This window comes from Doryrhamphus excisus, linkage group LG4, assembly GCF_037039965.1.
Source record: "Doryrhamphus excisus strain RoL-2023G ecotype Guam linkage group LG4, RoL_Dexc_Guam_v1.1, whole genome shotgun sequence".
Lineage (NCBI taxonomy): Eukaryota > Metazoa > Chordata > Actinopteri > Syngnathiformes > Syngnathidae > Doryrhamphus > Doryrhamphus excisus.
Window position 1 is genome coordinate 714596 of NC_136360.1, and position 15464 is coordinate 730059.

At 43.5% G+C, this 15464-nt stretch overlaps 1 protein-coding gene across 1 annotated transcript; it reads left to right on the top strand.

Moving 5' to 3' along the window:
- Positions 1–832: 832 nt before the first annotated feature.
- rexo1 (REX1, RNA exonuclease 1 homolog) lies at positions 833–14734 on the top strand. The gene is made up of 16 exons (XM_058072322.2): positions 833–1153; positions 2737–4484; positions 4566–4667; positions 5742–5955; positions 6964–7085; positions 7295–7432; positions 7643–7766; positions 8915–9040; positions 9140–9280; positions 10662–10775; positions 10861–10934; positions 11022–11132; positions 11200–11315; positions 11429–11567; positions 12475–12595; positions 13921–14734. Exons 1-16 carry the CDS (start codon positions 979–981, stop codon positions 14007–14009), a joined length of 3654 nt encoding a protein of 1217 aa, XP_057928305.2. The 5' UTR covers positions 833–978; the 3' UTR covers positions 14010–14734.
- The last annotated feature ends 730 nt before the right edge of the window (positions 14735–15464 follow it).

The following is a 15464-nucleotide window of genomic DNA, read 5'->3' on the forward strand; positions in this document are numbered from 1 at the left end:
CGTTTAGGTCGCTAGCTCTCTAGTTTGCGAGTTAGCATGTGTCTCAAGACCCTGCAGTTGCGCAATATGTTGTAAATAAAAAGAGTATAAATGTGACTATAGTCGTGTTTTGTCATGTCTACAGGGCTCTAATAATGCTTTGTTCATTTTAATCTGAAAAAAATCATTTGTCTACCCACCAACTATATGTGCTTTCTTAAGTTTTTATTATTTGCCGTTTTATTATTATTATATTTATTTATTACTGATTGACTTTCTTTATTCTTGATTTGTTTATTTATTTTTCATCTTATTTTGTGCAGAAAAATAAAAATGAAGATATTTGAGAACAGTGGAATGTTTTATCAGAGCTTTTATTGTAGAAAATCTGAACCAAAGCACTGAAAAAGTTTGTATATTTTTCTGTTTTTAATAAATGTGTTGTTTTTTTTTTTTGGCTGAATGAATGGAGGCTTCTCTTACAGATTTACTGATGGGATGATTTCCACGGCCAACCTGATTTCCACGACTCCTGTGAAATAAAACTTTTAAAACAAGTGTCAATTATTGGCTTGACCAGTGTGTGGACTTGGTGTTCCTTTGACAACTCAACCAAACTATGAACGCTGTTTTTGGATTGTTTTTTTTTACATGAAAGACTTGAGGTGGTAGTTAGAATTATTTAAAAACATCGATTGTTTATTTTCAAATTACAAGTCGATGAAGCTAGTTTTTTTTCCATTCTGTTTAAAGTCACTGAATGCACCATGAAACTTCCTGTATATTTCCCGTGCGCACGTGACGACAGTTTTCAATGACGTCAGCGAAATACGCGAGAGTTCCGAGGCGAGATTTCATTTCCGCCACCGATCCAACATGGCGCCGTAGAGACGTTGTTATTGTTCTACTGCTCATTCAAGCCTCGGTTTTATCTCCAGCTTATACACGGAAACGGCCTTAAAGAGATCGGCGTGGGCATGAGAGGAGTATCGGGAGATAATGCTGAGATCAACCGGCTTCTTTCGTGGGCTTGACTGTCCATTTTACACGGAATCCACAGAGGGCAAAGACAGCGGGTGCAACAGACCTTACTGTCACTTCAGGCACAGCCAGCAGAGACGGGTTTCCTACGTAGCAGCAGCCGACAGTAAAAAGCACCATATCGGCCAAAAAGGTGATTATTTCTGGGACTTTAAACAACACATAAGGTATCCGTGGGCAAAATTCCGAATTCAGCTTTGAACGCGTATTTGTAACATCAATATGGCTAATATCAATATGGCGGTATCTGGATTTTATTTGAAGGAATAAACAATTGAAATGCTGTTCTGTTTTCGTCACATTTAGTTCAAGTCCAAGCCACATAAGCGTATAATGTCTCGGCTACGCTACTCTCAAAAAGTTTGGGGAATTGAACCGTCTTTAAACGTTTGAATGTTCGAAAGTCGAACTATGTTTGACACAAAAAGCAAAGGTGTGTGATTCATGAATCAACAGGTACATTTCGTGCTTTGATTAGAATCTGTATTTAAATAATTATGTTCATATTTGGACACTATGAGATCAAGATAACACCTAAGAATTGATTCACAGTAAAAAAACATACAGTATCTGGTTTTGAGGATTTTCCTATTTAAACGGTGTACCCTCGTTACATCGTAGTTCACCTTTCACATTGCCAAATTTACATAAATATCCGATCATTAGCAGTGTGACTCTGAAATGCTGCAGGTTTTATCCCCGATAACAACAGAAGGAGGGAAATATGACAGCAGGGGCAATATGGTTTAACAAGGATACAAAAATGCTACAGTACGGTGAAACGGTGCCAGGGTAAAAAAAAAAGTGAAATAATGTTGCATCATGTGACTTTGAGAAAGCATTTCCCGAACAAATAATTTTTTTTTGTCCACAGTAGAATTCTAACCCTTAAAGAGCTGAGTTAATGCTGCCACATTAATTACAGTTAATTATTGTGATAAAAAAAAACACATTTATTAAAAACAGAAAAATATCCAAACTTTTTCAGTGCTTTGGTTCCGATTTTCTACAATAAAAGCTCTGATAAAACATTCCACTGTTCTCAAATATCTTAATTTTTATTTTTCTACACAAAATAAGATGAAAAATAAATAAACAAATTAAGAATAAAGAAAATCAATCAATCAGTAATAAATAAATATAATAATAATAAAACGGCAAATAATAAAAACTCAAGAAAGCACATATAGTTGGTGGGTAGACAAATGATTTTTTTCAGATTAAAATGAACAAAGCATTATTAGAGCCCTGTAGACATGACAAAACACGACTATAGTCACATTTATACTCTTTTTATTTACAACATATTGCGCAACTGCAGGGCCTTGAGACACATGCTAACTCGCAAACTAGAGAGCTAGCCACCTAAACGGTAGCCTTCAAGTTATTTCCTTTAAACTTAAATAGCCAAAAACTTACCACTTCCACACGGATAGGGAGGATAACTATTAAGAGTTATTTAACCTTTAACATGAACATGAATCAAACGTAATAATTTTTTCTGGGTACACGATACCATACAGCATCCATATCAAACTTGCGTGGGCCGCACTAACATTAAACTTTCATATCAAGGCGGGGGCCTCAAACTAGCGTCCTGTTTGAGACCCCTGCTTTAAAGCAACCAAAATTGTCCCAGAGGATTCTGTGGTGATTTTTTGCAGCCGTAGTTGGCCACTACACTGAATCTAAAAACTGTGTTTCCATTCCCCGCAGAGCAAGGCTATGACCCGTTCAAACCAGAAGTTGTGAGGCCCCGAGAGCTGCAAAATGGAGTACCAACCCCCTCGGGAGACATCAGCGGTGCTCTGGAGCTGGTCAACAAGGCCATCGAGGAGGTCAGCAATGAGGTGGAGCGGGAGAAGCGGAAGCTGTCGAGGATCGGGGATGAACCTTATGATCCCAGCGGAAGAAGTGTGTCTTCCTCGGATGCGGTTAAAGGCCAAACGTCGGCCGCGGCAGCCGGCACCCACTTGGCCTACGATCCCGGGTGTTACCAGATGACGTCAGGGGGCTATAACCCCAATCCGAGTTGCAGCAAGTACACTCTGGATTTGGACAGTCGGGCAAGCAATAGCAACTCCATGGAGTACGTACCTACGTCTTTAAAAAAGAACCCACCTCGAACACAAACGCAACAAATCCCCTCTCCTCCGCCAAGTCCGAAATATTCCAAGACATCCTCGACATGTAAATACACAGTAGACACTTCCAGACCGTCGACAGACATGGAATACGACCCGCTTTCCAACTATGCTGCAGGAATAGCGGGAAAAACGAAACGGGACGACAACAACCGTGACGTTTCGGCGGACGGCAGAAAAACACACAACCTCAAAGCGTCACCTGACACTTTTATCGCGACTGGGAAAAAAACACAGCAGCAGCCTGTGCACGCAAACAAGTACGTGTTCTCCGACTCGGACGGGGAGAGCTCCGGAACGGAATACAGACCCACTTCGCTTAGTAGTCTCCAGCATAGGCGAAGCAAGAGTTTACCTCTAATTGGAGCCAATTCGGTTAAAGAGAGAACTGAGAGTACACTAAAAGCATTGGGGCAGAGAAACGAACAGGAAGTTCCCAAAGATGAGCAGCTACAAAAAAAGACCAGCCCAAATAATAATAATAATAATCATCATAAAAAAAACTCGGTCAGTCAAAGCAATCACATAAAAAGTGAAAAAATGGGCCAAAGCTCTCTTATTAGTAAGAGCAGCAGTAAGAATAAGAAAGAATCACGGAAGAACTCGCACCAGGACTCGACAAAAAAGGAGAATAAAAGTCACGGGAAGAGTAACGATGGAAAGAAGGCGAAGGCGTCTGATGAAGCTAACAGGGAACACAAGAGACGCGACGGAAAGATAAAATCTTCCGGTCAAGTGAAACCAAACTTAAGCAAACGAGATAAAGCCACGGAAAACGGTTTGGCGGAAAGCAAGAAGTCCAAGGAGAAGCAACACAAAAATAAAGCGGACATTAGCAAAAGAGACAAGGATGGAAAGAAACTTCACAAAAGCAGCAGTTCGAGCGCCGCTGCTAAGAGCACGGCTAGCGGCAAAGACAAAACCAAAAACGGCAAAAGGCCCAAGTCGAAACAAAGAACCGCGAGTCTCAGTCACGCCGATCTGTTCGGCGACGAGAGCGCCGAGGAGGCCCAACCGATGGAGGTGGATGGCGGCGACGAGGAACCGGAGGAAATTCTCGTGAGGAAATGCGCCGACGCTTTAAAAAGGGGGCGACTACATAAGAGGAAAGCGTCAGAGCTGACGCCGTCTTCCTCTGAGGATGAGGACAATGGCGCTACAGAGGAGAGCGGTGCGGATAAAGACCTCGTTGCCGGAATAGACCTGTCAATCTTCCAGGATGATTTGGACTTTGACTCGGATCCGATGGAGGAGTGTTTACGGATCTTCAACGAATCCAAGGATGTGAAGAAGGAAGACAAGGGAAGGCAAACTAAGCAGGTACTCTGTTACACTTTTATCATGTCTTTTTTTTTTATTTTTATTGTGTTGCTGTCACATGTTTATTTTGCGTTTTCTCAGCCTTCAAGAGATTTAGAAGAGGAGAAGAACACCGAGAGCACTTTAACCACTCTCTTCCCCGGTCAGAAGAAGAGAATTTCACACTTTGTTGCCAAAGGAACTGTAAGTCTCAGCCTCTTTTGTTGCATTTTTTTCTTTTTACCGTGCTTGTTTGTTGACTAGGCTGCGCGGTGGACGAGTGGTTAGTGCACAGGCCTCACAGCTAGGAAACCCGTGTTCAATTCCACCCTCGGCCAACTCTGTGTGGAGTTTGCATGTTCTCCCCGTGCATAATTGGCGACTCCAAATGTGAGTGTGAATGGTTGTTTGTCTATATGTGCCCTGTGATTGGCTGGCCACCAGTCCGGCGTGAACCCCGCCTCTCGCCCCAAGACAGCTGGGATAGGCTCCAGCACCCCCGCGACCCTCGTGAGGGTAAGCGGTAGAAAATGGATGAATGAATGAATGAGTTCTCCTCCTATTTTGTGTGGAAGTGGTAACTTTTTGGCTTGCATGTTCTCCCCGTGCATGCGTGGGTTTTCTCCGGGTACTCCGGTTTCCTCCCACATTCCAAAAACATGCAAGGTTAATTGGCGACTCCAAATTGGTCCATAGGTATGAATGTGAGTGTGAATGGTTGTTTGTCTATATGTGCCCTGTGATTGGCTGGCCACCAGTCCAGGGTGTACCCCGACTCTCTTGCCTGAAGACAGCTGGGATAGGCTCCAGCACCCCCGTGACCCTCTTGAGGGTAAGCGGTAGAAAATGAATGAATATTTATAGAGCCCTCTAGACATGAAATAACACCCCTACAGTCATCTTTCCATTCATATTACCCATTATAGTTGACTCTGTTGCTGTTGCTGTTTGCCATGTCTCACAGCTAGGAGACCCGGGTTCGATTCCCCGCTCTGCCATCTCTGTGTGGAGTTTGCATGTTCTCCCCATGCATGCGTGGGTTTTCTCCGGGTACTCCGGTTTCCTCCCACATTCCAAAAACATGCTAGGTTAATTAGCCACTCCAAATTGTCCATAGGTATGAATGTGAGTGTGAATGGTTGTTTGTCTATATGTGCCCTGTGATTGGCTGGAGACCAGTCTTTTATAATTAATTAGCCTATTATTATTCCTATCATCATTATTCTTATTCATATTCGTGCAACTTACTTTCTATCAACTTATTTTCCTGTTCATCAGAGCGATGCACCTTCAAAGAATGCGGTTCGGCCGTACAGGAGACCCACACCTCAGGAGGTTTGCTATCAGCGCATGCAGATGGCGCAGGAGCAAGCCGCCCAGTTCTCCGCCACCATCAAAGCCGCCTCACAAAGCTCTTCCAGCATTGGCTCTTCAGGAGGCAAGAAGAGGATCGCACACCGTCCCAATCCGCTGTTAATGTCCTCCAACGCAAGTATGACTCAACTCGGTGTTATTGCAGTTATTAGCGTTCATGTTGTGATAAGACGCCAATGTTTGCCGTGCTTCACTTTTGCATACCTACAGTGGATTCTTGTTTTTCATCATTAATCCATTCCAAAAAGGTCTGCCAAAAAATTACGGTAATACATTTTTAACCATAAGAAATAATGGAAATATAGTTCATCTGTTCCTGATAGCCCAAAAATATTATTACATCACATGTAATATTGAGCGAGTGGTTAGCGCGCAGGCCACACAGCTGGGAAACCAGGGTTCAATTCCACCCTCGGCCATCTTTGTGAGTGTGTGGATTTTCTCCGGGTACTCCGGTTTCCTCCCACATTCCAAAAACATGCTAGGTTAATTGGCCACTCCAAATTGTCCATAGGTATGAATGTGAGTGTGAATGGTTGTTTGTCTATATGTGCCCTGTGATTGGCTGGAGACCAGTCAAGGGCGTTGGAAGACAGCTGGGATAGGCTCCAGCACCCCTGCGACCCTTATGAGGATAAGCGTTAGATAATAATTATAGTATTACATGCAGAAAACCAAGCAAAATACATACTATAGACTTTGCAGCTCCAACATTGTACCCTCACTCTATTGTGGGTTTCCAAAAGACTTGATTGCCGGAACAACAGGCAAAGTTGAGTCACGACTTCCCGAGCCTGCACTCGAAGCATCATGGGAACAGTAGTCCTTTTAGCCACGAATTAGCCGCATCATTGTTTTAAGGCACAGGGTTCAAAGCGTGTGGAAGAAAGTAGCGGTTTGAGCACTCGACTAGTTTATTAGGAGCATGAAAACCAAGGCATATTCATGGAAATAATTTTTGTCGCTCACCGTATCCTACCAAAATCGAGGCTCCACTGTACTTTTTAAAAACAGATTGTGCAGTTGTACGTAATCAAGCGTTTGGTAAGTAACATAAGAATAAGAATGTGATGTGGCCATTTTGCCTGTTGATCAAGCTCTTGTCCTTTTTTATGTTAACTGGCAGGTTCTTCAGAACCTAAACCAGCTGGCAGCCTGCTTGTTCGGACCCAAACCACAGCCGGTATCCTGTCAAAGACGACATCCACCATTGCACAAAAAAGAGTGGCTCACACACCCACCATGAAGGTAATTAATAGTGTTTAATTACTCATTGGAGACTTGATCACGCATGCTTGATAACTGTTAGATTGACCTACTGTACACTTCAGTATTGCTAAACCAGGTATGGCACCACTGCTGTTGTAGCCAGATTTACATATTAATAGTATTTTTTTATTACAATCGATCTCGATGAATGTAGCCTGATACCAGAGTTCTCCCTCTGTTTGGGTCAGAGTGTTTCAATGAAGCGTCCCATCATCCCCATTGAGTTTGGGACCAAAGTGCCGACCATCGTTCGCCAGCGCTACCTCAACTTTTTCATCGACGAGTGCGTCAAGTTCTGCCCGTCAGAGGACGTTGCCTTCCAGATGGTATGAGTCACTTGGTTTTTAGCAGCGTCATGTTGATATCGTATAAAAAAATAGTCGAATAGCAACAGCTTTGATCGGAGGATAAGAGCCGATTTAAAAAAAAAAAAAAAACCAAAACAATAAAGCAAATTAACTTTAAAGTTTGATGTGTTTTAAATGCTTTGATTCTTAAACCTTTCATTGCACGATAAAGAAAGTTTGTCGTTTCAGGGCCTTGACGAGGAGAAGGTGGTGTATGACCGCAGTAACACTAAGAACATATATCTCAACGTCGCTGTCAACACGCTGAAAAAGCTGCGCAACAAGAGCAGCTCATGCGCCTCGCATGTCATCAGTACGTCAAAACACACAGTCGCGTATTATACTGTTTTAGTCACATTACATTTTGCGTTCTTGGATCTTGAGTAGAGCTTCACGATGCAAAAATAAGAAATGGAAGTGAGACAAAAAAAATTGAGTCAATTTTTGGGGCAAATTTGAGGCAATTTATTGCAAACAAGCATTAAACCGAAGCAGGCAACAAACAGGGCACATATAGACAAACAACCATTCACACTCACATTCATACCTATGGACAATTTGTAGTGGCTAATTAACCTAGCATGTTTTTGGAATGTGGGATGAAACCGGAGCACCTGGTGAAAATCCACACATTCACAGGGAGAACATGCAAACTCCTCAGAAATGGCCGAGGGTGGAATTGAACTCTGGTCTACCAGCTGTGTGGCCTGAAAGCTAACCATTCACTCATTCATTCATTTTCTACCGCTTTTCCTCAAGAGGGTCGCGTGGGTTGCTGGAGCCTATCCCAGCTGTCTTCCAACGCCCTTCACTGGTCTCCAGCCAATCACAGGGCACATATAGACAAACAACCATTCACACTCACATTCATACCTATGGACAATTTGGAGTCGCCAATTAACCTAGCATGTTTTTGGAATGTGGGAGGAAACCGGAGTACCCGGAGAAAACCCACGCATGCACGGGGAGAACATGTAAACTCCACACAGAGACTGCTGAGGGTGGAATTGAACCCTGGTCTCACAAGGGATACACCCTGCTACATAGCCATCTGCCGTTTGACACCCCTGCACAACATGAAGTTCCATTGTTCCATTGAAGGAAAAAAAGCACCCCAGATTGTGATGACACCACTTCCGCTGAGCCGTGTGGGGGAAACATCTCTGGTGGAAGCCATTAGGACCGCCAAGGTTCCATTTTTTTCTCATCAGAGAACAGAACAAGAACATCCAATGGGATCCTCCAGCTCAGATCTTTTATGAAAAGCTCAATCTGACACAAAATGACACTGAATCCACATTCTTGCTCAGACTTTGTTTGCAATAAATTGCTTACTCCCATTTTGAAGCTCTACTTAGAACATCCTTAAGATCCAACAGTTCAAAATGTAAAACTGCTCATAGATCAGGAGTGTAGAGTCCGCTTCACCTGCTAACATCTTTCTGTTTTGTCGCTTTACAGAGGAGGCGGGCTTACCTCCTTCCAGGAAATCGCAGTCTCATGAGGATGTACTGGGAGGTCGCCTTGCAGCTACGACGAGTTTCACTGTCAACAGGATGGGCAAACAGCGAGAAGAGAAGCTAAATGGTAATTGATTTTTTTTCTATTTACAAAAATGTTGTTAAATGCCCAGTTACAACAGGACATCACAGGAGTCATCATGCTTGTTGATGTGCCACACTTCAGGAGCTGCACTCTACAGAAAGTTGAAACCATACCTGATGACAGAGGAGCAACTGCAGGAACACGGATATCCTCGGATGAACACCGGCGCTGTCGGAAAAGCGATCATATATAACCTTCCAGAGAAGAAGACCGTCACTGACCGTAAGTATCCACATCAGCACATTAGTGTCATTACATTCGATGTCAGTGGTCACCGACCTTTTTGAGCCCAAGATCCCCTAAAGCAGGGGTCTCAAACTCAATTTACTTGGAGGCCACTGGAGCTAGGGTCTGGGCAAGGCTGGGCCGCATCAGGTTTTCACAAAGTTTTAGGCAAATGATTTTTTTCAGATTAAAATGAACAAAGCATTATTAGAGCCCTGTAGACATGACAAAACACGACTATAGTCACATTTATACTCTTTTTATTTACAACATATTGCGCAACTGCAGGGTCTTGAGACACATGCTAACTCGCAAACTAGAGAGCTAGCCACCTAAACGGTAGCCTTCAAGTTATTTCCTTTCAACTTAAATAGCCAAAAACTTACCACTTCCACACGGATAGGGAGGATAACTATTAACAGTTATTTAACCTTTAACATGAACATGAATCAAACGTAATAATTTTTTCTGGGTACATGATACCATACAGCATCCATATCAAACTTGCGCGGGCCGCACTAATATTAAACTTTCATATCAAGGCGGGGGCCTCAAACTAGTGTCCTGTGGGCCACATTTGGCCCGTGGGACGCGTGTTTGAGACCCCTGCCCTAAAGGCTTGATTCAGATGTACAATTGTGCTACATATGCTGGAAATTAGACCGAAAAAATGCAATTTACCCATTAACACAGTCCCTCATTTTTTATTATTTGTATTATTATATTTATTATTATTTGGAGTCGCCAATTAACCTAGCATGTTTTTGGAATGTGGGAGGAAACCGGAGTACCCGGAGAAAAACCCCACACATGCACGGGGAGAACATGCAAACTCCACACAGAGATGGCCGAGGGTGGGGAAAGACAAAATAAGAAGTCAAAAAGTTACCACTTCCACACAAAATAGGAGGAGAACTCATTCATTCATTCATCCATTTTCTACCGCTTATTCTCACGAGGGTCGCGGGGGTGCTGGAGCCTTTCCCAGCTGTTTTCGGCGAGAGGCGGGGTACACCCTGGACTGGTGGCCAGCCAATCACAGGGCACATATAGACAAACAACCATTCACACTCACATTCATACCTATGGACAATTTGGAGTCGCCAATTAACCTAGCATGTTTTTGGAATGTGGGAGGAAACCGGAGTACCCGGAGAAAACCCACGCATGCACAGGGGAGAACATGCAAACTCCACACAGAGATGGCCGAGGGTGGAATTAAACTCAAGTCTCCTAGCTGTGATATCACCGTGCTAACCACTCATCCGCCGTGTAGCCAATACAATACTGTATTGTTCACCTTAATTCTCCAGTCCTTTTCGGGCATAATGCCCCCGATAAGTCTTTCAGCCAACTAAACACTGCATTGTTTTTGTAGCCTTTTCCAAGATATGCTGCAGATGCGGTGCCGAGTATAAAATCAACTCCAGCGGTAACTGCGTCCGCAAAGAGGAATGTGGTTTTCACTGGGGACGTTTGCACAGACAGAAAGGTAATATGTCAAATATAGACTGTATGCTTTTATTTATGTCTGCCTCCACCCGACCTGCCTCTTTTTTTTGTCCTGTTGGTGACAGTGGCAGGAGGCTGGGAGACCATCTACAACTGCTGCTCCGGGGCGGTGGGCTCTCCAGGCTGCCAGACGGCTAAGGTATCATCACGCAAATCTTCAAATAAATAAAGTGGCCTTTTTTTTAAATGGATTTTTATTCTAAATATCCTCACTCTGGCCTCACAGCAACATGTTCAGGATGGCCGTAAGGAGTCATTAGGCGGCTATGTGACCACATTCAGCAAACCTCTGCCTCCAGACGGCAATGGAGGAGTATACGCCTTAGATTGTGAAATGGTAGGTCATGCAAATCTGATGAAATGTGTTCTCGCTACGTAACTCCCCCGTGTATGTGTCGAAACAGTGTTACACCAAGCAGGGCCTGGAGCTCACCAGAGTAACGGTCATAAACTCCGACTTAAAAGTCATCTACGACACGTTTGTCAAACCTGAGAACAAAGTGGTCGACTTCAACACGCGGTGCGTTGCTTCCATCGACAGCCTCAAACCGAACGATGTCACCAGATGTTTTGTTTTGTTTCAAAGCAAACAGTATTGTAAAAGGAAGGCCGTGCTTTGTTTTCAAACGGCAGGTTTTCAGGCGTGACGGCAGAGGATCTGGAGAACGCCACCATCACCTTGAGAGACGTACAAGCTGTGCTGCTCAGTATGTTCAGTGCCGAGTCCATCCTGCTGGGACACAGTCTAGAGAGTGACCTCGTGGCTCTCAAGGTACCCATTTTTTTATCACCATACAAGGTCGCAATGAAGGGACCATAATTTCACTTTCATTCAGTACCTCAGTTCGCATATGCCAGGTAAACACGCCCCCCCACCCCTTCTAGAGGTTTTCGGGGGATATTTGGGTGCCATTCTTTAGTCACGGCTGTGCTCTTAGTAAGCCCACTCCCTTTGCTGAGAAGGAACCCTCATATATGAATGATTTCAGGATGCTTTATTGTTAGCATGACTCAGAACGAATGCTAGCGCTCCCCGTTTTTTTTCTGCATGAGGGGCTTCATTAGAGAAAATGTTTTTGCACCACAACTCAGGAGTCCCAATACTTACGTATATCCTTTGCAGAATACTCGTCTCTGAAGTGACTCCTATGCCATCTCAGTTTTCTCTTATTTTATTTTATTTTATTTTTATTTAGTTTAGTTTAATTTTGTTTAATATATTTTTCATTTATTTCATTTCAATTCTATTGCATTTTTAATATTTTATTTCATTTTATTTCATTTTATTTTATTTCATTCCATTCCATTCTTAATATTTTATTTAATTTTTAATATATTTATTTAATTTTTAATATATTTTTTTAATTTTAAATTTTTTTTAAATTTTTCATTTATTTCATTTCAATTCCATTCCATTTTTAATATTTTATTTCATTTCAGTACCATTCCATTCCTAGTATTTAATTTTTAATTTTTAATTTTTAATTTTTAATTTTTAATTTTTAATTTATTTCATTTCAATTCCATTCCATTTTTTATATTTTATTTCATTTCATTACCATTCATTCCTAATATTTTATGTAATTTTAAATTTTTATTTTTTATTAAATTTTTAATTACATTTTTTTTTTTTTATTCAGTTTGCTGCTATAATATTTTCTTGTCTTCATCCATTCCAGCTCATTCACAGTTCGGTGGTAGACACAGCCATTGTGTTCCCTCACCGACTTGGTTTACCCTACAAACGTGCCTTGAGGAACCTAATGGCCGACCACCTTAAACGCATCATCCAGGACAGCGGTGAGATATCAGTTTTACACAAAACTCATTCATACACGACATTTTAGGATAATTCCTCTTCCGCATTCTATTAAAGTAGTGGTTCTCAATCGTTTCCTGTCATGCCCCCAATGGGGGACATTTTTATGTTGTTATTGCAACAATTGAAATGCCAGAATGTTGGCTGCTGAGCTTCCATGTTACCAGTAGATGTCACTGGCGTGCATTATGTTCAATGGAAGATCTGGGTTCAAATCTTCACTGGGCATCTATGTGTGGAGTTTGCATGTTCTCCCCGGGTTTTCTCCGGGTACTCCGGTTTCCTCCCACATTCCAAAAACATGCTAGGTTAATTGGCGACTCCAAATTGTCCATAGGTATGAATGTGAGTGTGAATGGTTGTTTGTCTATATGTGCCCTGTGATTGGCTGGCGACCAGTCCAGGGTGTACCCCGCCTCTCTTGCCCGACGACAGCTGGGATAGGCTCCATCACCCCCACGACAGTATCAGTCGGATACTGTGAACATCCAGCAGCAACACAACATTTTGACATGACTACTATTTTGATGAAAAATATACTGAACCAGGGCTGCACAGAGGTCGGGTGGTTAGCACACAGGCCTCACAGCTAGAAGACCCGAGTTCAATTCCACCCTCGGCCATCTCTGTGTGGAGTTTGCATGTTCTCCCCGTGCATGCGTGGGTTTTCTCCGGGTACTCCGGTTTCCTCCCACATTCCAAAAACATGCTAGGTTAATTAGCCACTCCAAATTGTCCATAGGTATGAAAGTGAGTGTGAATGGTTGTTTGTCTATATGTGCCCTGTGATTGGCTGGCCACCAGTCCAGGGTGTACCCCGCCTCTCATGCCCGAAGACAGCTGGGATAGGCTCCAGCACCCCCACTACAGTATCACCCGGATACTGTGAACATCCAGCAGCAACACAACATTTTGACATGACTACTATTTTGATGAAAAATATACTGAACCAGGGCTGCACAGAGGTCGGGTGGTTAGCACACAGGCCTCACGGCTAGGAGACCCGAGTTCAATTCCATTCTCGGCCATCTCTGTGTGGAGTTTGCATGTTCTCCCCGTGCATGCGTGGGTTTTCTCCGGGTACTCCGGTTTCCTCCCACATTCCAAAAACATGCTAGGTTAATTGGCGACTCCAAATTGTCCATAGGTATGAATGTGAGTGTGAATGGTTGTTTGTCTATATGTGCCCTGTGATTGGCTGGCCACCAGTCCAGCATGTACCCCGCTTCTCTTGCCCGAAGACAGCTGGGATAGGCTCCAGCAATGAATGAATGAATGCATCATCACAACCCTGATGCCGTTACAGTGGAGGGCCACAACTCGAGCGAAGATGCCTCGGCTTGCATGGAACTGATGATGTGGAAGCTGAAGGAGGACGCCAAGGTCAGGAGATGACCTCACGCCGCTCCTCCGGGCCTCGCAGCACGCCTTGGAAGGATATTTTTGCAGAGTAAAAAGTAAGGTTTTGAGATGGTTTCCACGCAGTTTTGAGCACAAGAAGGCCCCCGGAAGCAGCAAAACTGGTTGCTTCCTGAATGTGAGAACGTGCGCCCTGATTATTAGTATTACTATGATTGATATTTCAGTCCTCGATTGTTTGTTAGTTTCTTTGAGCAGTTTTTTTAATGCCCAGGGGGGTTTCTAACAGCAAAGATTTCTGACAGACTGTAACTTTAGCCTACATTGCACTAGAGGACTGGTCCTCATTTGTGTTAACGTACCTAAACTTCTCACTTGTGTGCATTGCTTTCTTAGTCTGTCGTACGTTACTATGAAAAGGCACTTTTCACAACGCTTGTACAGGGGCTCTTATTTACCAATTTTGTCGGGATCGGTTCCGAATACTTGATGACGGTAAACAAAATGTGTTTGAGCTAAACCGTTGAATATATTGACACATTATCACTGTACTTTTGAGTACCGGGCCATATATCTGTCATGTGCGCTGCATGAAAAGGAATATGTCGAAATAAGTTGAATCAGGCTTGCGTTATTTTATGTTGATCATGACCAGACAGGATGCCGTAAATATGCTCTGTTGCAGTTTCTTTTTGTATTTGTTTATTCATTTTTTTTGGTTGTGTATGTTTTTTTTGTATTAAAATGAGATTTAGGAGGAGGAGGATGATGATGATGGCGTCTTATTGCGCAAACAGTTTGTGACCGCTCTTCCTCCAAGTACAGTGCGGGGCTTCCACCCGGAGAGTGCGTCCCCGCAAGCAGCAGGTGCAGCGGCGGCTGCGGGACCTCCCTTTTCTCCAGCAGATGTGATAAGTGAGGATAAACGGGAGTGAAAGGCTAAACCGAGAGGCCCATCCTTTTGCCGATTAAGCTCCTCACGTCTCCTCACGTCGCATGTCAAGGATGCATTTCCCCCAGGCCGGGCCCAAAAGACCCCAGGTATTAAGAGCCACATAGCCGGGATCAATACCTACACAATGTTGGCAGTGACAGGGGAGGGGGGCTTCCTAGTGTTTACTGACTGTCGCCGAGGTTTTCTGCAAAAGCAGCTTAGTGGGGTCGTCTTCATTATGAAAGTGGATCAATGCTTTCCTTTCTTTCTCTCTCTCGCTCTGTTGTGATCACCTTTGACTAGTTGGGGGTCACGCTGAAGTGGGGGCGGCGGGAGGGGGGGGGTCTGAAATTGACCCCACGCTGAGAAGGAGAGCTCTATTGAGTAAACTTTTTTTTTCATGATGTAAGCCCTTTTTTAGATGGCGGCCTTGCTGCTCTTCAGTCTGCAGACGGAAGTCCCAAAAAAAATCCATGAAGGTAACAACATTATAGCAGGGGTCTGAAACACGCGGCCCGTGGGCCAAATGTGGCCCGCAAGACACTAGTTTGAGGCCC

Excerpts from the sequence above, each read along its gene's own strand:
- rexo1 (XM_058072322.2), top strand. The coding sequence starts at position 979 with ATGCTGAGATCAACCGGCTTCTTTCGTGGGCTTGACTGTCCATTTTAC. Across the intron at positions 4,668-5,741 it reads ACTTTGTTGCCAAAGGAACT|AGCGATGCACCTTCAAAGAA; the intron begins GTAAGTCTCAGC and ends CCTGTTCATCAG. Across the intron at positions 9,281-10,661 it reads GAAGAAGACCGTCACTGACC|CCTTTTCCAAGATATGCTGC; the intron begins GTAAGTATCCAC and ends TTGTTTTTGTAG.